Source organism: Cricetulus griseus, assembly GCF_003668045.3.
Source record: "Cricetulus griseus strain 17A/GY chromosome 1 unlocalized genomic scaffold, alternate assembly CriGri-PICRH-1.0 chr1_1, whole genome shotgun sequence".
Classification (NCBI taxonomy): Eukaryota; Metazoa; Chordata; class Mammalia; order Rodentia; family Cricetidae; genus Cricetulus; species Cricetulus griseus.
Genome location: NW_023276807.1, coordinates 157,195,642 through 157,219,392, shown reverse-complemented (window position 1 = coordinate 157,219,392; position 23,751 = coordinate 157,195,642). Strand labels below are relative to the sequence as shown.

General features: G+C 42.3%; 1 protein-coding gene across 1 annotated transcript in view; it reads right to left on the bottom strand.

Annotated features, from left to right (window-relative positions):
• Positions 1 to 200: 200 nt before the first annotated feature.
• The window catches only part of Art3 (ADP-ribosyltransferase 3), a 38,405-nt gene continuing 14,854 nt past the window's right edge, over positions 201 to 23,751 (bottom strand). The window contains exons 5-11 of the mRNA XM_035453053.1: positions 17,858 to 17,890; positions 16,609 to 16,641; positions 15,014 to 15,043; positions 10,870 to 10,902; positions 9,086 to 9,139; positions 2,653 to 2,685; positions 201 to 1,030 (exon numbers count right to left, since the gene is read on the bottom strand). Of these exons, the coding sequence (XP_035308944.1) occupies positions 897 to 1,030; positions 2,653 to 2,685; positions 9,086 to 9,139; positions 10,870 to 10,902; positions 15,014 to 15,043; positions 16,609 to 16,641; positions 17,858 to 17,890 (350 nt within the window). The 3' untranslated portion in view covers positions 201 to 896. The remainder of the gene's footprint in view (positions 1,031 to 2,652; positions 2,686 to 9,085; positions 9,140 to 10,869; positions 10,903 to 15,013; positions 15,044 to 16,608; positions 16,642 to 17,857; positions 17,891 to 23,751) is intronic.

Genomic DNA, 23,751 nt, shown 5'->3' with positions numbered 1-23,751 from the left:
ACATTGGGGGATGTTATGAGAGAGAACACTGTGAATCTTGCTGTTGTACTAACGTGTGGTGATGGGAAAGCGCCATGTCTAGAATCCTACTGAAGCAGAGGTTACACTGTAAAGACGAGAGACTAAAACTTTCCAGTTTGGCTGCAACAATTTTGTAGTTGTTGATGCTGGGTGTGGAACATACAAACATAACACCACTCTCCCATTTTTTTTTTCTTCTGTCTTAATTTCATGCTTATTGCAATGCCAGTGGCTTTGGGAGGGTTTTCTTTGCATGTGATCATTGTCACTTTGGCTCAGGAGATAGATAGGTCCTGATGGCCATCTAGGAGACTGGTGAGAAAGAAAGACAAGGAGAAATATATAGCAGCAAAGTAACAGCTCCCTGTGGGAAGGCAGGGATCCCAGAGCTGCTTGTGTTACAGGGTCCCCAAGCGGCCTCTCCTGCCTGCAGTTCTCTGCTTTGTCTCCTGGCAACAGAAGGCTGCCATCTTAGCAGCTCACTCTCATTTTCCTGTCTACCTGTTTATTGTTTCAGAGAGAAAACTATCATTCACATTTTGATTCTGGCATTAAATTCATGTTGGTCACAGTAGTAATGGCCTTTTAATATTTGGAAATCCTACAGGAAAACATTTAATAAACTTAAAAGTTTTATTGAATACAATCAAAAGTATACAGCTTTGGGATTTTTGCAATCCTAAAATTAAACAGAAATGAAAAGTTAATTCTTCGACACTATCTGTAACAGCTTTTTAAATTGTAAAACAGGGAACAAATATACAGTTCTTATTCTATACAGTGAGCCTGTGCAAGTGAGAAAGACCTCTTTTCTCTTGACTTCCTGTGGCATCTCCATAGCGTCTTTCAAATGAACGATAGGATGCTGTTTCAAACTATAGAGCAGTGGAGATGCTTACAGCAGAAGTGACGATCAATGCGATGGATGCTGTGACTGGTGGAAGGAGCATTCTGCCAGAGGATGCAGAAGGATGGGATTTGGGACCTGGAACTGGAACTGGGCCCAGGGCTGTTAAAGAGAACACAGTCATGTCACTCTGTGGTACTAAGTATCCTCCACCTATAACAGATAGCACAACTGTGTGAAACAGCAGCAGGCTAAGGTAAGAGCCTGCTGAAATACCATCAGTCAGGCGCTTGTTGCACATACATGCAGCCTCGAAGTTTCAGGCTAGATTTCTAGATGTATCATCAGGGCATACTGTTCTAGGTTTTTTGTTTTTGTTTTTTTTTCTCAGATTCCACAGTGTTTTTTAATCTATGTAGTCAACCAAGACAATTATTTCTTGTTCAAGTGCACCAGAATTTCTTAGCAATTTTCTCTTCCCATTTGCTTTAGATCATACATTGTAAAGTTTACCTCAAGTGTCTCATTTCAAACAAGATAGTACATGTGCACATTCACACAGGTATCAGTTTTGGTTGGATATAACTGCATTTTTTAAAACACTGAGCCTACAAACTGGCAAAAAGAGTTTATTTCCTCCAAATGTACATGGCTTTGAAGAAAACCAGCTTGTTTTTACTCTTGCTTTAAACCTGCATAGCTGACACCTTTGTTTAAGCAGATTGCATAGGGGAAGAGAGAGTGCTCTCCGAGTTTCTCCAACTAGGATATGTATGAGAGCAGTCAGGTTTCATACATGAAGCCAAGAGAAACAGTGGTTTACTAGGACTTTGTGTCAGCTGTAGACATGGCAGTCATGTGGCTAGAGATGAAATGGCTGGCAGGTCATTGGTGCGTTAGGATGCTGCTGCTGCAGACAGGCAGTTCACAAGTGGGCAGTACTGTACCTGAGGAGCAATCTAGCTGTCCAGGGTGGAATGGGGATACTGATGACTGAACCTGGGCCTCACACGTGCTAGCTCTGCCACTGCAGAAAACTTTTTTTTTTTTTTTTTTTTTTTAACTGTCAGGAACTAGATCTAAAATGCTCAGGATAGCCTTCCACAGTGAAACATGGACCTACCCTCTGCAGTTTTCAAGTGTACTGCCAGTCACGTGTAAATAAAAAATTGCTTCCAGTGGTCACACAACCTGAAGCAGCTTCCCATATAAATCAAGTATTTTCTAATTGGTTTCTCTGTGTATCTCTGCCCAGGAACTCACTCTGTGTAGACCATGCTGGCCTTGAACTCAGAGATCTACCTGCCTCTGCCTCCTGAGTGCTGGGGTTAAAGGCATGGACCACCACCGCCTGCTGTTCTGATCGTTTTAATTTAGCGTAAAACAGTTCATCTACTGTCTGCTGTTGCTTCACTTTGATCTTATATGGAATAGCTTCCAGTATGCCCCAACCCAAATTTTGATGTAGGATATGTCCATTTTATGGATTGGGACATATAACTACAAAATATAGTCAGAACATGCCGATTATTTTACAGGTAAGGTACATCTTGCTGTGAATATTATTTTGGGATACTATGAAGACCTTATGAAATACTGGTTGTCTTGAAAAAGGATGGCTTGAGAGAACTGAGAATTAACTGTCTCTAGACAGTTATTTAAAGGAAACATGGGTTGGGGAGGGGCATTTACACATGCAACTTTGTCACCTTTCAATGAGAAAAAAATTAACATTTTTACATTTTAAAGCATGTATCATCCAAAGAAAAGGAGGTATTTCTTACTAGGATTGACAGCATTTCCTTGGCTTTTGTCTTCTAGAACATAAAGAGAAACTGAGTTACTGAATTATACATTTTCTCCAGACATGAAGATCTCAAAGTTGGAGCAGGCTTATTCTCCCCTTGAAAGTGGGCCTGCAGCATATGTGAGGTTAGAGAAAGAAGGCTTTAATTTGACCCATCTGTTCTCTGAAAAATTTCCCCCATGAATGTGTTTTCATTAAAATGAATGTGAAGTTTGTTTACCAAAAATAATCTTTTTCTGTATATTGAACTCAGATTGCCAAGTACAAGCCACCTACTCTTCCACTTACTGAGTGCCAGCGCATCACCAGAGCACCACATTATCATCCTACTAGGCAGGGTATCAAGGACACTCCAGTCATCTGCACTGTCTGAGGTACATTGTGCATGGAGTCAAAGCTAATGCATCCATGGCACCAATGTTTGACCTCTGCTCCCAGTTGCTGTGCCGTACCACCACCAAGTGTGTGGCTGTCTTTTCTGCTCTCACCAGATTCCTAACCTTGCTGTGCAAGGACAGTTATCTACCTTGCAGGATTAGATGAGCCAGCCTTAAAAAGCCTGCACGATACACAGCTTTCCAAGAGGGGCACAATAGTTCATCTCCTCCCAAAATCTGTCTGGCTGAGGAAAAGAAGGCATGCAGACACAATGGCTGGTCCTGCATGGGTGTGCTGTGAGGTTCTCATTCCCACTTTCCATAGTGTATTCTTTTATGTACAGACACACTACAGTTCCTGACTCACTCTGGAATAAAAGTACAGCTGGACACTGCTGCCCAGTATAAGGTCACCTACCCTTTTCTAGGCTTTAGCAACCTGCTCACACAGGGGAGGGAGGGAGGACGGGGTGAGAGAGAGAGGAAGGGGGGCAGAGAGTGGGAGGGGACAGAGAGAAAGAGCACATCACACTCCAGGGGCTGAGTGAGAGGCTGAAGCATCAACAGCAGCAGCTCCCTGAAACTATGTAAAGAAGTGCCTTTGGGCACGTTGGGAGACAGTGACAACTGGCAGAAACTATCCAAGCACTGGATGGAGCCTCAGCCCCACCTGCACCTAGAGGAGTGGCCACCAGAGTCATGGCCCCACTTACAGCAAGAGCAGAGGGCATCTGAGCCTTGGGCTCATCTACACCTGGAGGAGAAATCACCAGAAGCTCATCCCTGCCTGCACCTAAAGGAGCATTCAACGGAGGAAGAGGGACCCCCTGAAGCACAGGCTCCACCTGTACCGAATGGAGGAAGAGATGGGTAGACAACAAGGTAAGAACACACACAAGACCTGAACATCCCAATACTGATGAAGCAGAAGAAAATGCCATTAAAAACTTTATGAAGATGATTGAGGCCCTTAAAGAGGAAATGAAAAATTCCCTTAAAGAAATGGAAGAAAAGACAAAAAATTAGAAGAGATTAATAAATCCCTTAAAGAAAACCAAGAAGAAACAGTTAAAACAGGTGAAGGAAATGGTTCAAGACTTGAAAACTAAAATAGAGGCAATAAAGAAATCATACCATAAAAAAAACAGAAAAAAAGAAAAAAAAGAAAAAAAGAAAAGAAACCAAGGGAACTCTAGAAATGGAAAATCTGGGTAAGAAGTCAGGAACTACAGATGCATCATAAACAACAGACTACAAGAGATGGGAGAAAGAATTTCAGGTGGTGAAGATACGATAGAGGAAATGAATTCATTGGTCAAAGAAAATTTTAAATCCAACAAATTCTTAACACAAAATATCCAAGTCTCAGACACCATGAAAAGACCAAACCTTAAGAATAATAGGGGTAGAAGAAGTCCAGCTCAAAAGCACAGAAAATATATTCAACAAAATCATAGAAGAGCTGGACGTTGGTGGCACATGCCTTTAATCCCAGCACTCGGGAGGCAGAGGCAGGTGGATTGCTGTGAGTTTGAGGCCAGCCTGGTCTCCAGAGTGAGTTCCAGGACAACCTCCAAAGCAATACAGAGAAACCCTGTCTCGAAAAAAGGAAAAAAAGAAAAATTTCCCAACCTAAAGAAGGACATACCTATGAAAGTACAAGAAGCTTACAGAACACCATATAGACTGGAACAAAAAAAAGTTCCCTCGACACATAATAATCAAAATACTAAACATAAAGAAGAAAGAAAGAATATTAAAAGCTGCAAAGGAAAAAGGCCAAGTAACATATAAAGGCAGGCCTATCAGAATTACACCCCACCTCTCAGTGGAAACAATGAAAGCCAGAAGGTCCTGGTCAAGTGTTATGCAGACACTAAGGGACCTGGATTTCAGAGAACACAAGATATTTTTGACAAAACAAGATTTAAACAATACCTATCCATAAATCTGGTCCTACAGAAAGTACTAGAAGGAAAACTCCAACCCAAGGAAGTTAGCTACATCCACAAAAACTCAGGCAATAGATAATCCCACGACAGCAAATTTCTAAAAAGGGAAACACAATACCACCAACAAAAACAAAAATAACAGGAACTAGCAGTCAGTCATCATTATTATCCCTTAATATCAATGAACTGAATTTGCCTATAAAAAGATTGGATATGAAAACATAATTCATCCTGCTGCATACAAGAAACACCTCAACCTCAAAGACACATTACCTCAGAGTAAAGGGTTAGGAAAAGATTTTCCAATCAAATGGACCTAAGAAATAAGCTGGTGTAGCTACCCTAATAGCTAACAAAATAGACTTCAAACTAAAATTAGTCAAAAGAGATGAAGGTAATTTCATATCTGTCACAGAAAAAAATCCATCAGGATGAATTCTCAATTGTGAACATCTCTGCCCCAAATACAAGGGCACCCTCATTTGTGAAAGAAACATTACTAAAGTTTAAATCATACATCAAGCCCCTTACACTAATAGTGGGTGACTTCAACACTCCACTCTCATCACTGGACAAGTCTCCCAGATAGAAACTTAACAGAAATAAAGGAACTAACAGATGTTATGACTCAAATGGACCTAAGAGGGATGTATAGAACGTTCACCCAAACACAAAAGAATATACCTTCTTCGCAGCACCTATGGTGCTTTGTCTCTCAACTTGTCTCTCAACTTGACCACATACTTGGTAACAAAGCAAACCTCAACAGATACCAAAAAAAAAAAAAAAAAAAAAAAAAAAAAAAAAAAAAAAAAAAAAAAAAAGGAAATAACCCCCTGTATCTTATCAGATCACCATGGCTTAAAGTTAGAATTCAACAACAATACTAGTTGCAGAAAGCCCATAAACTCATAGAAATTGAACAATGCTCAACTGAATCACCACTGGGTCAAGGAAGAAATAACAAAATTAAAGGCTTCCTAAAATTCAATGAAAATGACAGCACAACATACGCAAACTTATGGGACACAATAAAAGCAGTGCTGAGAGGAAAGTTCATAGTACTAAGTGCCTACATAAAGAAGCTAGAAAAGTCCCAAACTAGTGAATTAACAGAACAATTGAAGTTCTAGAACAAAAAGAAGAAAACTCACTCAGGAGACATAGACGACTGGAAATAATCAAATTGAGGGCTGAAATCAATAAAATAGAAACAGAAATGAGACAAAGAGCTGGTTCTTTGAGAAAATCAACAAGACAGACAAACTTATCCAAACTAACAAAAAGACAGAGAGAATATCCAAATTAACAAAATCTGAAATGAAAAGGGTGACATAACCACAGACACTCAGGAAACCCAGAGAATCATCAAAAACCTGTATTCCACTAAATTGGAAACTAAAAGAAAAAAGAAAAACATATGATCATCTCATTAGACGCTGAAAAAGCCTTGAACAAAATTCAACACCCCTTCATGATAAAGGTCTTGGAGAGAGCAAGGATAAAAAGAACATCTGAAACATAATAAAGGCAAGCCAACATCAAACTAAATGGAGAGAAACTCAAAGAGATCGCACTGAAATCAGAACAAGACAAGGCTGTCCACTCTCTCCATATCCAATATACTACTCAAAGTTCTAGCTAGAGCAATAAGACAACAAAAGGGGATACAAATTGGAAAAGAACAAGTCAAACTTTTGCTATTTGATAGTATAGGTAAGTGACCTCAAAAATTCTCCCAGGGAACTCCTACAACTGATAAACACCTTCAGTAATGTAGCAGGATACAAGATTAACTCAAAAAATTCAGTAGCCCTCTTATACAGATGATAAATGGGCTGAGAAAGAAATCAGAGAAACATCACCCTTCACAATAGCCATAAAATGTCTTGGGGTAACTAACCAAACAAGGTCTTTCGACCTGTGTGACAAGAACTTTAAGTCTTTGAAGAAAGAAATTGAAGAAGACAGCAGAAATCTCCCATGCTCTTGGATAGGTAGGATTAACATACTAAAAACGGCAATCTTAACCAAAAGAATCTACAGATTCGATGCAATACCCGTGAAAATACCAGCAATATTTTTCACAGAGCTTGAAAGGAAAATACTCAACTTCATATAGAAAACCAAAAAACCCAGATAGTCAAAACAATTCTGTACAATAAAGGAACTTATGGAGACATCACCATTCTTCAAACTCTACTATAGATGTACAGTAATGAAAACAGCTTGGTATTGGCATAAAAACAAACAGATCAATAAGAATTGAATTGAAGACCCTGATATTAACCCACACACCTATGAGCACCTTATTTTTGATAAAAAAGCTAAAACTATAAAATGGAAAAAAAAAAAGAGCATCTTCAACAAATGGTGCTGGCATAACTAGATGTTGACATGTAGAAGACTGCAAATAGATCCATATCTATCGCCATGCACAAAACAAGTCCAAAAGGATCAAAGACCCCAACATAAAACCAACCACACTGGACCTCATAGAAGAGAAAGTGGGAAGTAGCCTTGAACACATTGGCACAGGAGATTGCTTCTTAAATACATCAGTAGCACAGACACTGAGAGTAACAATGAATTAATGGGACCTCCTAAAACTGAAAAGCTTCTGTAAGGCAAAGGACACCATCAACAAGACAAAATGGCAGCCCACCGATTGGAAAAAGATGTTCACCAATCCTACATCTGACAGAGGACTGATCTCCAAAATAGACAAAAACTCAAGAATCTAGACATTGAATACAGAATAATCCAATTGAAAAATGGGGTGCAGATCTAAAAGAGGAACTCTCACCTGAGGGATGGCCAAAAGACATTTAATGAAACATCCTTAACCATCAGAGAAATGCAAATCAAAACAACTCTGAGATACCATCTTACACCTGTCAGAATGGCCAAGATCAAAAACTCTGATGACAGCTTACACTGGAGAGGATGTGGAGTAAAGGAACACTCCTCCTTTGCTGGTGGGAGTGCAAACTCCCACTTTGGACATTGGTATGGCAGTTTCTCAGAAAATTGGGTATCAATCTACCTCAAGACCCAGCAATACCACTTTAGGCATATACCCAAAGGATGCACAATAATGCCACAAGGACACTTGCTCAACTGTGTTTATAGCAGCATTATTAGTAATAGCCAGAACCTGGGATCAACCTAGATGCTGCTCAACTGAAGAACAGATAAGAAAAATGTAGTACATTTACACAGTGGAGTAATAATGGGGGGGTAGACATCTTGAAATTTGCAGGTAAATGGGCAGAACTAGAGAAAGCCATCCTGAGTGTGGTAAGCCAGATCCAGAAAGACAAATATAGTATGTACTCAACTCATAAGTGGATATTAGACATAAAACAAAGGGCAACCAGCCTACAGGACACAACCCCCAAAGAAACTAGGCAATAAATACATGGATCTGCCTAAGAAGGGGAAAAAGATAAGACCTCATGAGTAAATTGGGAATGTGGGGGACAGAGGGAAGGGAAGGGGAGTGGAGAAAAAAATGTATAGCTCAATTTATTTATTTTTTTGGTTTTTCGAGACAGGGTTTCTCTGTGTAGCTTTGGAGCCTATCCTGGCACTCGCTCTGTAGACCAGGCTGGCCTCGAACTCACAGAGATCCACCTGCCTCCGCCTCCCGAGTGCTGGGATTAAAGGCGTGAGCCACCAACGCCAGGCTGTATAGCTCAATTTAAATGTCAAAAAAGAAATGAGGGGGCTGGAGAGATGGCTCAGAGGTTAAGAGCACCGACTGCTCTTCCAGAGGTCCTGAGTTCAATTCCCAGCAACCACATGGTGGCTCACAACCATCTGGTATGAGATGTGGTGCCCTCTTCTGGTGTGCAGATATACATGGAAGCAGAATGTTGTATACATAATAAATAAATAAAATCTTTTTTTTAAAAAAAAAAGAAGAAATGAGTTCTCGGCACTTCCCCGCTTCCAACTAACATCAGGGTGTATGTCAGAAACCGTATAGCTCAGATGTCCTCCCCCAGACCCTGAGTTATCTGAATGATGACGGTAGAGAACTTAGAATTTCATGGGGTTCCCCGTCACAGAGAATTACCAGGTTTTTTATCTTGCATGAAAGGATTTTCATCTTGTTGTAGCACTTTAATTCCTACATGGAAAAAAAAAAAGACTTTCAATAAAAATGGAAATGGCAGCTTCTATTTACTGTTTTACTACTGTCAGGTACTACTGTTGGGTACTGTAGAGTACTCACCTAGCATGTTTTACTACTGTGACGTCAGACCCTCGGCCCTGAAAGGTGGAATCATCCGTACCTTACAGTGGAGGATGACCAGAGGCAGGTGACAGAGGGGGACTTAATGCCTGGTCTGTCTACACAGCTCACGCCTGTTCTTCACACTCAGCTTAGAAGCTGCCTCTTGGATGGCCAGAGGTTAGAATGTGAAGACCCCTCCGACAGCACTGTGCAAACTCAGGCCCAAAGACGGGAAGGGATGTAGGGGAACAAGGTGCACCCACTATTACAATGCTGATCTGGATTGGCAAAAAAAGTTGCTGGCCCTGCTTTCTGTGTTATGGTCTACTGTTTAAAACAGACAGCAGTGTCCAGCCATGGTCAGACCAGGGATGTGATTTAGTGCATGCTCAATGTGCTGGGACTGTAGTCTCAGTGGTAGAGTACTCACCTAGCATGCATAAGCCCTGGGTTCAATCTCTCTAGATAAGTGAATAATTCAGGATTTTTACAGATGATTGTGCCTATAACTATCGGAATCTGTAGAAAAAAAATCTTTCAAATCACTGCATGAACCCAGGGGAAAGGATATTAAGCATTGGTTGTGGTCTTATACTCCTTTCCAATATCCCTGTGAAGTTGCTATGATAAGGTGGTCACATTTGAAAGGTGGCGGTTCTGAGGCACAGAGGCATCATGACTGTTTAGCACTGTGGATAAAATATGCCCTCTTGTTTTTTCACACACACACACACCTGCCCCCATCAGCATAAGATGCCGAGGGACTTCTGAGGAACCTTACTGGAATCACAGCTTCATTTCTCTGATCACAGTAGCTCAGCTCCTCGGTGCTTGCCCAGGCTACCCTCCACCCAGTATGTTTCAAAATATACTTTTTCATGGTTGCTGTGAAAGGCAGGTAACATCTGTCATGGTAAATATAGTGGAAAACACAGGAAATGCAAGCATTGTGGAAGAAAGAGTAAAAGACCTGGGTCCTTCACTCACATGTGACTGTGTGCAGTTATTAGACTTCCTGGCACCTGTGATGATGACACTTATATCTGTACCCCTGTGCTGGTATATTTTTTGCCCTCTTCTGTGTCTACTGTTGCTTGCCAGGAAGTAGGAAAGGTCCTGCAATTTTCTTTCCTAAATAAGAACTTAAGTGGCCTCTGGTTGCTCCTGAGTAGTTTCCAACTGTATCAGGAGCACTGGACATGACCTCCAGGTCCCACTGCACTATGGCTTCAGGCTTTTGATGGCACAGCTCTGGCTCCATGAGCCTTCACTGTGCACATCCACACCAGACTTGAGGAGTTTGTGAATAACACCTCACTGAGCTGTGCCTATACCAGCAGAGTACTGTGTTTTGTTACTTGCAGGTCCCAGAGAACAGCTGTGAGCCTGGATGCTGAGTTGGTCCAAGAAACAGAGTTCTACAGAGCTTCAGGAAGGCCTGGACCCTCTGCAACCAGGTCCCAGCAAGCTGGCCCTGAACCATGTTCCAAACAGCTAGCTGTCCTGCTCAGAGCCAGCGCCCCAGGAGCCTGGGAAGACTGGGTGGGTACAGTCTCCTCCAGAGAAAGCTGTAGAGACAGCATACACATGTAATGCTCTGAGTAAAGAGAAAATGACCTTACCTGGTATTCCTGTGGATTCCAGTCTTTTCCTACCTGAAGGCAGAAATAAATGCTGTTGGTGTTTTTCAGGTAGTGGCACTGCTAACATCCCCCTTTGTCTCCCATCTCAAAACTTCAAATAGGTAAGTCATAAATGTAAGAGCAACAGTGATATGAATTCAAGTCCATTAAGCCAGATTTCAGGAGCATCTATGATTTAGTTCTCATTGCTCCAAGCTCATTTCTAGCATGGTCCATCCATTTTTTAAAATGAACAGTACTGGGCTCAAGTCTCTGCTTAACTTAGTCCAACTCTCACTGTAGATATTGCCTCTGACTTTGAAGTCTTTGAGTATCCAGAAGAAATGGCTTGCATATTAAAAGAAGTAAGGATTAATGGGAAAATATGGCATCAAATGCTTAGTGTACTGCACAGAGCATTAAAAAGAAACCTCAAAAGTGATACCTGTCCCACCTATAGTGGCTTAATTCATAACCTGGTAGCTAGTCTGACAGAATAAGAAAAAGACAATTCATTTACCAGGTTAGCCCCTGGCTTTTATTTCTAAGGCTAAGCAGAAGAGTTTTCATGTGTGTGTGCAGGGGGAGAGGGAGAGTCAGTGTGGGAGCCAGTGCCTGGAATCCCAGACTTAAGAGGTGGAAACAGGAAGATGAGGAGTTCAGGATTTTCTCTACTACATAGCAGGTTGGAGGCCAGTCTGGGCTACATGAGATACAGTTACAAAGTGAGACAAAGTACTTAGCCTCCAAATTAACTTAGGTTTATATTGGGGTCTTGGTAGTGAAAAGCTCAGAAAGCTTTCAGAGACAACAGGGGACAAAATGACAAGAAGGGGAGAATTGCTAACCTACTGACGCTTAATTTATGGTGAGAATCGTCACTTGGGAGAGCGTTTCAGCTAAGCAGACAATTCTTCATTAAAGATAAATAAGTCAATCTAGGGCCAGCAAGATGGCTCAGTGGGTAGAGATGCTTGCTACCCAGCTTGCCAACCTTAGTCTCATCTCTGGAACCCACCTAGTAAAAAGAGAGAACCAGCTTCTGCAAGTCATCCTCTGACCTCCTCAAGTGTATTACAGCATCTGGGTACCCCAATAACTTACACACATACACAGAAATGGTAATGTGAAAATCTATCCAAAGTCTCTGACACAGTTTTCATTTTGTATTGTATATGTGTATGTATATTATGTGTGTTATATACATTATATAATATCTTATATGATGTTTTCTGCTCATATACATAATAGATGATAATTGCTGGAAGGAAAAATATGGAAAATTATTGAGGATTAAAATTAATTAAAAAGCTCAGATCTCAGATACCTGTAACATTTTTTGGTATATTTACTTTGAATCTTTTTGCATATATATATATGCATATATACACATATACACATTTTAGTTATAGATCCTTTATGTTATTTTATATCTTTTTGTTTGGTTGGTGTTTTTTTTTGTTGTTTGTTTTTTTGAGACAGGGTTTCTCTGTGCAGTCCTTGCTGTCCTGGAACTTGCTCTGTAGACCAGGCTGGCCTCAAACTCAGAGATCTGTCTGCCCATGACCTGGATTTGTGAAACCTGGGATAAAATCCAAGTATTTTGTTTTCCTATTTTGAGACAGGGTCTTTCTGTGTATCCCAGGTTACTCTCAAACTTGCCATCCTCCTGCCTCAACTTCCCAAGTGCTAGGGTTATAAGTTGTACCACCACACTTTGTTTTTTTATACTGATTGTACAAAATAATGAGTTTTGGCTAACAAGATGGCTTAGTTGGTAAAGGTTCTTGCCACCTGAGTTCAGTCCTGGGTAAGCCACTTTGTGGAAGTTGTCATCTGACTTCCACACATGTGCTGTGACACATACAAAATAATGTAATAAAAAATAGGTTTCAAGTATGATCTTCTTATACATGCATGTGATATACTTTGATCATATGCATCTCCCATTACTCTTATCTCCCTTCCACGTGCTCGCACACGTGTGTGTGTGTGTGTGTGTGTGTGTGTGTGTGTGTGTGTGTGTGTAGAACTGCATGCATGCTAATCCAGAACTTATTGAGCTAGACCATCAGCTCTTACAATTTATATCATATTATAAGTGCTTTCTTGGATATTTTAATGCTTTTTGAAGCTTAATTTCTAGGTTTTTATAATAATATAAAATAATATAATAATATAAAAATAATAAAACACCTAGGTTTTTCTAGGTGTTTATAATAATAATATTATTTAATAGTACCCAACCTACATGAGCAGTGTGTGTAGGAATGTGTACTGGGGTGCTACATAATACCTTGTGTCTTTGGTCGCTGGTCAGTCAGCAGGACCTGGCCAAAGCTTACCTGAGCTCAGCCAGCCACTGGGCAGAGCCACTGAGTCATGGCTTATCCACGACTGGGAATCTTTCTGACTCTGCGGAGCCTCTTTTAAAGAAATGTAGGATTGGTTGGGGCCTGTGATATAGGCCTGCAAATCCCAGCTACTCAGAAAGCAGAGGCCAGTGGATTGAACGTTGAAGGCTTGAACTGCAAAGTGAGTTCAAGCCCAGCCAATCTGTCTGGGGTTTGTTTTACAGTCCTTGTCTTTTTTGTTGTTTTTGTTTTAAGACTGTGTAATGTTATATGGCCTGAAACTCACTGTATAAACCAGGCTGGCTTCAAACTCATAGTAGACATCTGCCTGTCACTGCTGGGGTTGAAGGTGTGCACCATCATGCCCAGCTCAGACTCTGTCTTAAAATTAAGAAATAAAGTAAAAAAGAGAACTGAGATAGCTCAGTGCTAAGTCTATGTTCGGGGCTTAGTCCCAAAAAATAAAACACCTGCTGGCACTACTGTCCTTTCTAAATATGCTGCTGAGACTATGAGGCAACAGATTTACACTTACATTGTCCTAGTTTCCAAGTCATAACTGGGTTAAAAGTATAGTTATATTAAGATACATACTCTTGGATCAACCATTAGAAAATTTGTTCCAGGGACGGGGGTATATCTCAGCAATAGTGTGCTTACCTAGCTTGCAGGGAGCCCAAGGTTTGATTCCAGGCACCATGGGGAAAAAAGAAAATAGAGAAGTGTTCCAATAATTCCTCTGATAACTTGAGAACTTTTCTACCCTAGCACTTGAAGGCAATAACATCTTTAAAAAATAGAAACTCTGAAGCTGGGGAGATGGCTTGGTGGATACAGTACTTGCTATGCAAGGCTGGGCACCACAGCTTGGATCCCCAGAACCCACATAAGAGCCAGGTCAGCCTATAATCTGTGTGTGGGGGAGGTGAAAACAGGGGAGCCCTGAAACATTGCTAGCCAAACTAGCAGAATCAGAGAGCTTCATGCTCACAGTGAGAGATCCTGTCTCAGTATACAGAGCTTTGGGTTTATAGTGGGAGATCCTGCTTCAGTATACAGAGAGCTTATGTTCACAGTGAGAGATCCTGCCTCAGTACACAGAGTGATCTAGGAAGTCATCTGGTATCAACCTCTGGCACCCACAGGCAACATGCATGCACCCACTCACATACATATGTGCCCACATTCATGCAAAGAAGCTTATACACACATGCACACATACACAAAAAAAAATTACTTCTATGTGTATATGCATGTGTGCCTGAGTGAGTATATGTTGTCCACTTGTTCACAGGTGCCTGTGGAGGCCAGAAGGTATCAGATTCCCTGGACTGGAATTATGGACAGTAATTGTGAGCCACTTGCTGTGGGTGCTGGGACCTGAACCTGGGTCCTCTAAAAGAGCAGCAAACCATCTCTCCATCTCACGTTTCTTTTCTTTTTTTCTATGTAAAAACTTGGGAGTCAGTTATACTTTGGAATGTACTCATCAAATGGGCATGAGTACATGTTACTCAGATACACATACAAAGAATTGTCATTTTAATTTAGGAAAAATAAATGCTATTTGTTTGTCAACAACTTTGGGTCACAAGTTTACAGAATAATTAGTCACACTGTCCTTGTGTTTTTAGGATGACTACAGGCATGGGTGCTGCATTGTTTTTTATAAAGATTTCCATCTGATAGATAAACTAGTAAGCTAAGATAGGCTCTGGCTTCTCTCCTCCTCTCCCCACCCCCTCATGGCTTGCAAATGTGACGTCCCAGAGTTTACAAGAGTGTCTTACCAGAGTCTTCAAGCTTCTGACTTTCCAGATCTATATCACAAACAAGCAAAATGCATCAGTTTTACCAAGAGATCAAAAGAATTGTAAAGGACCAGGAGGCACATCACTGAATGCAAGTGCCAATCAGAATCTCCACATAGGTAGGCAATGGGCTGGACACTTCTCTGGCATCTCCCCTGAGATAAACCACACAGCTAGTCTCCTGGCAGTGTCAAGGAGACAGGGAAAAAAAAGGCTGATTTGAATAACTGGTCCTGTGCAAAGGTCAGAATTTGTGAAGGCAAAGGGCCAGTAAGAGGGAGCTGTAGGCAAGTCCTCAGGGTGTCTCTGTGAGGACAGGAGGCATCTTCCCCAACAGAAAGAAAGTGGCATACTTAAAAGGCAAGTTTTTTCTCTTCAATAAAGAAATAATCCCAATGCAAAACCAAGAAATTGAATACAGACAATGAGTTCTGAGACTCCACATGTGGAAACAGAAATCTAATCCCCCTGTTAGTCAAACGATACTGGACAAAATAGCCCACAGAGAAGCACTGTTTAGGGTGCTGATGGGGAATGTACTGTGTATGTTTATCTTATTGATTGTTAAATAAAATACTGTTTGGCCAATGGCAAGCAAGGACTAGGAGTCAAAGAGGATTCTGGGAAATGTAGTAGAGAAGTGCTGATCCGGGCAGGAAGTGACATAGCAAGGAGACTCATATTTAAGCGAAGGAGAAACAGGAAGGGTCCTCTTTTCCCCTCCGCTCCTGCTCCAGTGGCACGATGTGATCCACCGGCAAGGAGGGACGCCAATAAGGCGTCTGATAAGATAAGTCATATGAAATATATAGGTTTATAATAATTGAGACTGAGCTAACAGATGAGAATCCTAGTCATTGGCAAGCAGCTTTGAACTTAGTACAAGTTTCTGTGTATTCATTTGGGCCTAACTCGGGCAGGCGGCTGGTGTAAAGCTCACAGGTGGCAGTGGGGCTCAGGCGGCTTTTGGCGGAAAGATTTATTGTAACAGGGTGCCCCCCATATCTTCTGCTGGACTTTTGTTCAACAGATCCCTTCTCCCACACCACCCAGAGGGTGAGGCTGTACAGCTTAACTGTTGCCAACACTGTTCCTAATTTCTCATCAACGGGGCTGAAAGCTATAATAAACCAAGCTTCCATGTTGTAAAGTCTCAGAGCACACTTTCAATATGGCTTGAACTTGTGTTTTCCTATAGTGGTAATCCTGATTAGCGCAAAATAAGTGTAATTTACTATGTTCCCAACTAGGTGGTTTATGCCGTGTGGACACATCAAACATATGCCGAGAATTCTAATTTACACTTGAATGTGGGTGTCGCCTACCTATGCTAATCCCAGCAGTGGATTATAGAGCTGCAAAGGCCCCAGGACTGGCCTTGAGTGAGCTCTGTGGTGCCCCAGAACATTTGCCTCTTGGAGGGCCACAGAGTGACCGCAGGGGAGGAGGGCATTTCCCAGAATGCATTGTTTCTCTTGTCTTTTGGATCTTCACTCAAATAGGAAGTACATTTGCCCCACAGGGAAGAGCTATTAAGGATGCTTGCTGGACCATTTGTAAACACACATACTCACCAGGGTTGTAGACATACACTGGTTCAATATATTCTAAAATACAAACATTTAAATCCATGTTACTGTGCCCAGATGCCATGAATACTAATAAGGATTTGAGCTGCCCTACTTTCAAGAAATACACAAAGCATGGTTACAAGAAACATGACATTTCAATTCAAAGACATGGAGATACACATTTCTTTTTTTTTTTTTTTTTTTAAATCTGAAGAGTAATGCATAGAAAAGCCAGCCAGGAAGACAGAAATGGACTGTTGTTTTCTAACATTTAAACGAGGAAACCTTCCAAACAGTTCCCTGACAGCTTGCATTAATTGAAGGCATCTTTGGCCCTCTGACAGCATGCGACCCCTCCTTGACTCTGCTGAGCCTCCTTACATTTAGAGTTTCAGGGTGTTACCTCCTCAACCCTCCCACCCTCTCCTAGTAGATGTTATTTTTTTTGCTACACCTTCCCACCACCACTCCCCACCCCCCCAAGGGAGCTGAAGCAGACCCATCACAGTTCCACCAGGCTTCTTTCTCCTTTATGCCTCATTGGCTCTGTTCCTCTCCCAAATGTTATTTCCTGAGATGCCAAGACACAGGAATTGGCGTCTAGCTCTTTCCACGTGAGCCAAGTGGGGAATGGCTAAAGCTGAAAGGGACTTCCTTCACCAGTCCTGTACGCACTGTGGGACAAAGTCAGAGTGGCATGAACCCGGCCTGCCTGGGACAAGAAGTATATGAGAAGAATAGCCACAGGCGAAGACCAGAATGGGCAGAGGCCGTTCTCCCCAGGAAAATAGCAATGACAGTGTGACAGCAGATCTGGCTGTGCCATGTGTCTTTAACTACCTTGTTCCAGACTGACTCACTTTGCAAAGTGCTCTGTATAAGGCTGTTCTGTAATTCCCCTCTACCCAGCATTGTAAATTCTCAAGAAAACTGCCTTTAAACAGCCTCACCTTCCTGTAAAATCCCCTCCTATACCTGAGATGGGCCCCAAAACAACCGTTCTCGATCTTCTCAGGGTGCTGACATTTTTGTATAGACCTGGTTTTCTCCGTACTAACTCTCAATTCCTGAGTGTTAGTTTCTGAGTGTACAGCAAATGGACTTAGAGCCACCAACAAAAGAAAACTTTAGCCTTAAGGGATGCTGGCCGACAGTATGACACTGCAGTGGTATGATGTGGTGAGAGTGTGGCAATAGTGATGTTTGATCCATACTCTCGCGTGATACAGATGATTGTTTAGACATGTCTTACCTGGATTTGCAATGCAATTTTCAGTTTTTAGACCTGAAACACAAAGATGAAACATTTTAGATACAACCTACCCAAATAAGTTTCAAATGGTCTATGATTATTGGCAATGTAATCTCTAAACTCCTAGTTTACCAGACCCATACTTTAGTGGGGTGCAAAATTTCAGGAAAAGAGTTTTTGTATTTGCAGAACAGGCATGAACCAATAGTATAAACTTCAACAAAATGCATACCTTCTAGGGTTCACAATTTTACTAGGAAATTACACATAACAACTGTGGAGGGCCCTTACAGGTCTAACACTTTACATTCTAGTCTATACCTATGTCGAGTTACAAAAGTTAGAGAGAAATGCACTTGTCTAACTTATTCTTTCTGCAGATAACAAACATTTCCCAATCTTCTACATGACAATTCCTACCCTTTGGAGAAAGGGGATCTCAATCGTATTTCCACGATCTTTAACATATGAGTAAAGATTCTCCTCATATCAAAAGACAGTTGGTATTTTCCCAAACACACTTCTGTATGTGAGAAAATCTACAGTCTTGGGAGAATAGGAGATTGGCATTTAACAGTCAGTGCTTCTAATGACTCTAGACACTTGCGCTGGTGACATCACAGGAAATTATCACCAGTGCTCCAGTGCTTTCCCGAGGTAAGACAGACAGGACTCTGTCCGTCTACCTAAGAGCCATAGGTCATCAAGAAAATAGGAAGACTGGAAGGCTGCCCAGGTGCCCTGTGAACATGTATCTGTCTGTGTAAGCCATGGAGGGATGCCCAGGTACTTCATGGAGATCTGAATGTCTTGGTCTCTCTGTATCTGAATCACTGACATAATGTTGGAAGTCTAGTTATCCAAGGCTAAGCCCCTGAGAGACCTGCTCCACGATGACTGATGTACCCTTCTACAATCTACTCTCAAATCCCATATCATGTTTCAGAATTTGAACCAGAAATATAGGTAACTTGGTCTAGTTTCCACTTGTCCAGGAAATAATGGGTCTGTTAGAATCAGGCTGATGCCCATGATGGTGCTGTCAACTTCACTGAGCCAAACTTCACTGAACCAGAACAACCTGCTCCCTCCCCCCCTACTCTGGTCTGTAGTGGGTTATCTTAACTGTACCAAGTGAGATGCGAAGCCCCACCCACCATGAGTGGCACCATTCCCTGGCTAACATCTTGGGCTGTATAAATGGGGAAAACAATCTACAGTAACAAACCTTCATGTCTCTGCTTTGTGACTGAGGATGCAACCTGGTGACCAGCTGCCTCAAGCACCAGCTGCCCTCAATTCCTCTCACCATGATGGGGGCAGCCTGGACTGTGAGTTAAAATGAGCCCCTCCTGCTTAGACGGCTTTTGTCAGAGCATTTTATCACAGGAACAGGGAAAGAACACAAAGCACACTCCCTTGTCTAAGACAGGGAGAACTAACACAAAGCTAAAAACGGTTCTGGAGACAACTGCCCCATCTGGACTCAGGCAGGAGGTGCTAAGCAACACCTCACCTGGGGTTAGTTGAGAATTAGGAAAATGCAGATGGTAAGATTCTAGACTTTCTAAGCCGATGGGTGAAGCTGGAAACAGGAAAAGGCTGACAGGGTTATGGAAAGGGAGAGAGATTCTCATCCTCGCCTACATGGACTCCCCTTATATCTTCTGTTTACTGAGTCAAAGGTTTCAGCACCATGACTAGATCATACCCTACACAGAAACTACGATAACCTATCATGAACAAGACTATTAAGACAGCTAGCTGGCTAGACACATGGCTCATAGGGTAAAGGTACTTGACACTGAGGTCTGAGATAATCTCTGGAACCCATGTAAAGATGGAAGAAGAGAGGCCACTCTAGAAGTTGTCTTCTGTTCTCCTTGGCACAGCTGTGACATGCATGCCCACCCCCCTCAATCATGCACAGACACACAACCTTTAACAGGTGCCTAATGATCATGCTCACGATAAAAAAAACACACCTTCCTATGACCAATGCATTATCTTTTCAAATAATTACTCAAATGTTAGGCACATCTGATCTGTCTGGTAGTACTTAAAATAAAACTACCAGGTACTTCTTTCAGCCTAGGAGTCCCTGTGAATAAACTTAAGACAGGAAGGGTCATTACAACCTGAGGATCCCTGAGATACCAGACATCGAAGCAGCCTTACCTCCCATCTCACCCAACAACCAGCCCAAAGGGAGCCCTGCTACAAAGCTTGACATCTGAAAAAAATAACTCAGTTCGATGGACGATAAAACAGCCAGTCTTCAGAGTGAGTAAAAATAACCCTGAAGCCATGTGTTGCAATGGTGTGTGCTGGGCTGAACTACAAATGTTGAACCTGGAGGGAAATACACCATGAAACTGACTCATCTGGCAACATGGGTGACCTCGCTATATGATCAGTCTACTGAGACACCCAGAACTGCGTTCCTGAAAAGAAATCCCATTTAGTATTTCTCTATGGACACATGCAGCAGACACAGCTTGTGAGCTCAGTCCTTATATATATGTGGGTATGTGTGTGCATCTTGGAGACTGATGAAGCACATGAAGTGTGAGTGATGTTGTCTCTACTACACCTGGTGGACCTATAAGCAAATCCACGGGAGGAAACCATTTGTAAAGGACCAGGCTGCCAAATGAAAATTCCTCCTAGTGTCACCCACCTGGCTGGATCTGGGGACATACATGTAACCCCAGCATGAAGGAGAATGCCTCCTCCTCACTCCTTACATAATGAGACCCTATCTCAAAACAAAACAAACACACAAAACAAAAACCACTAAAAGAAACTCAATTGTACCAATCTCCCATGGACTCTCCAGAGCTGAAGGCTATCTTTAGCTGTTTGTAACCTAAATTCACCCAAGCTAATTTCTGCCTTGGCTGAGTCCCCAGGCTCTTGGGAGTCAGGATTTGGATGGTGAGGGCAACTGGAGGAAGAACACACCACTGTGGGCATACTTGCTTAGTGACCATTAGTGTGCAGTGGCCATTCAGATAATGGCTTTTAATTCAGTGAATCAAAACACATTTTACATGACCACAGACAGTCACAGTAACCAGACCAGAAACACCTGCTCATAAAAAGGACACATGATAGTTCTATGGCAAATACTCTTGTGGTAGTTTGAAAGTAATTGGCCCCCATAAGATTTTAGAGGGTGATACTATTAGGAGGTTGGTTCCTGAGAGGCCCATGTGGCTAGGAACCAAGGGGGTCCTGCGTCTAGCTGCTGACTAGGAACTGTGCCTTAGTTGGATAACTCAGGAAGGAGTATATCCCACCCAAAGCCATGCGATGAGCTGAGCAACAGATCTCTTCCAGTCAAACCTGACTAAAGTGCTAAGAGACATTTATTCAAAGGACTGAGACAAGCTGTATCTGGACAGCCAACCCCACAGCGACTGCAAGGCAAGCTGTGGTTCTCAACCTGGGGGTCACCTAAGAACATCAGAAAACACATCTACATCATAATTTATAACAGCAGCAAAATTACAGTTATGAAGTAGCTGCAAAAATAATTTTACGGTTGGGTGTCACCACAACATGAGGAACTGTCTTAAAGGGTCACAGCATTAGGAAGGTTGAGAACCACTGCCTCAGAGTAACTTGCTATGTGATAAAGATGGCTGACACAGGTTCAAGGTTGGATTTTGGTCAACATGTCTAGGACCCAGTCAGTCCTCAGCTAGTCAATGAAACACTCATCTACCTACTGCTATGAAGTTATACTTTATGGACAAGATCAAAGTCTATATGCAGCTAACTGTCAGTAATGGAAACTATCCAAAACATTCCAGGCAGCCTGACTTAATCAACAGGAGACCTAAGAGAGGAGCCAGGGCTTCCGGAAAGGAATTCTGCCCATGAAGGGCAGCTTACGTCCATGTTCAGAGCTCCGGCAGCTGTGCTTTCTTGGACCCATGGATTCCAGACCAGCCTGGCCAGAGCCCTGACAGGGCATGCCGGCTCCTGCAGTATCATCCAAATATGCATTTCCTTCCAGCTCCCATCTCTGATTCTTCACCTCAATGGAGGCGGCAGTAATTGCCAAATCCAGTGGGTGATGGTTTGGGAGGACTCAGCGCACAGGGCTTGTTTCTTCCAAACTCTTCTGGGTGTTAACTCATAATGGTGAGTTGAGAGTCACTTCTCACGTGTCCTCAGTATTCAAACTGAGGCCCAATTCCAGATCATTTCAAACAACACAGAAACTTCCATATCCCCTGGAAATTCTACCATGTATCAGTTAGAAACAATAAAACACATACATTTAATAGCCACTTTGGTCTGGGTAGAATCGTGCATTTTCTCAGTGCAGAAGGAACGCAGAGCCTTAGGCATGCCAGGCAAGCCCCTCTGCCTATATCCCCAGCCTCAGGTGGATGTATAAGAAGTCTGGACAGCCTAATAAACTCATCTTCTCTATCCCTTTTGATGGCTTGGCAGGGGTCTGGCTCTCCATGCCTCAGTGCGTGCAAAAATAGGCTTTTGCCAACTACCAGAGTCCAGGAGCTCCTTTTGCCTAACAAGACACATTTTCCACCAGGAAACACTTGTTAAGTCCTGATCCCCTGATTCTGTAAGTAGGCAAAGCATTACATAGACCTCTCCTGCCCCATCAGAAACATGGCTGAAACCCAGGCCACCTACACCCAGGGTATTCGTTAAGATGACGAGGTTCGGGGACGGCACATGCTGTTTCTCTGTTAGTCTTTTGTAGACTTGTTGCATTTGCACTACAGGGCAACGAGGAATCCTACGCTGGGGCTTTCTCTTAGGAATTCATACCTGGCTCACAACCCTCCAAATTCAGTTACAATTATCCAGTGGTGTCACTTTTAACAACAAGGCGTTTAGTCTGATTACACAGCTGATATTCCATTGTTATCCAAAAAAGCATCTAAGCTGGTTGACCTGCTATAGCCTTTCTTCAGGAAGGAGGAAGGTTTTATTCTTTCCTTGGATTGACAGCAAGAATATCCAGGAACTATCCTCTTTATTTCCTAATGAATGGAACTGGGTTTTTTGTTTGTTTGGCTAGCCAGTTTTTGTAATATCCACACTCTTATTTTCATGTTTAGAAACCACAGGTAAGTTCTCAACAGTAACAAAGGACTGTGCTAGCACAATAAGTGTAGTAAATTTCAATACCTTTTAGAAACATTGCCTTTTCCCATCCAGAACCATAGTTTTTTGTTTGTTTGTTTGTTTATCTGTCTCTCCCTCCAGTGCAGGAGGATGGTTGGTACAAAAGGGCCTCTGGCTTGCTAGCAAGTGTTCTACCATTCAGCCACACCTAAAGCGGGCCTTAGGAAGTTTTTGACCTTGCATTCCCATTGGTTATCTCTAGGTGGCAGCAGAGAACTCCAGTTTATGGTCAAACCCTGAACTCAGCCTTGCTTTCAATCAACTCGTGCAAAAGCAGTAGCTGACTGGGTCAGAGCTCTGCGAACACAGCACATGTGAGTCCCCACAAACACCTCCTTTGTGGCTGGGCTGAACATTAACCTGTGAAATGGTCCTCCCTACATCCTCCTCCTCCTCCTATACAGACAGGTTCACAACGGGCCATGAGAGCCTCGAGCCCCTGACTCACTCACAATCAATCCACCAGCTCACCTTTCATCATATCTTTTGCTATATCACAATTCAAACTCACAAACATGGAATCTGTGGGTTTCCCTGCCCACCACAGCCCATCTGCTAGGTACTTGTGCTAACCATGGTTGGTATCCACAGCTTTTATGTAACCACGGCCTCCATAAATGGCATTTGCCTGAATGCATCAGGGGCACCAAAATAGGTATGATTTCTACAGTGCAGCTGCGACTGGGACTCTGACTGTGATGTTCTAGAGACATTAAACACACCCA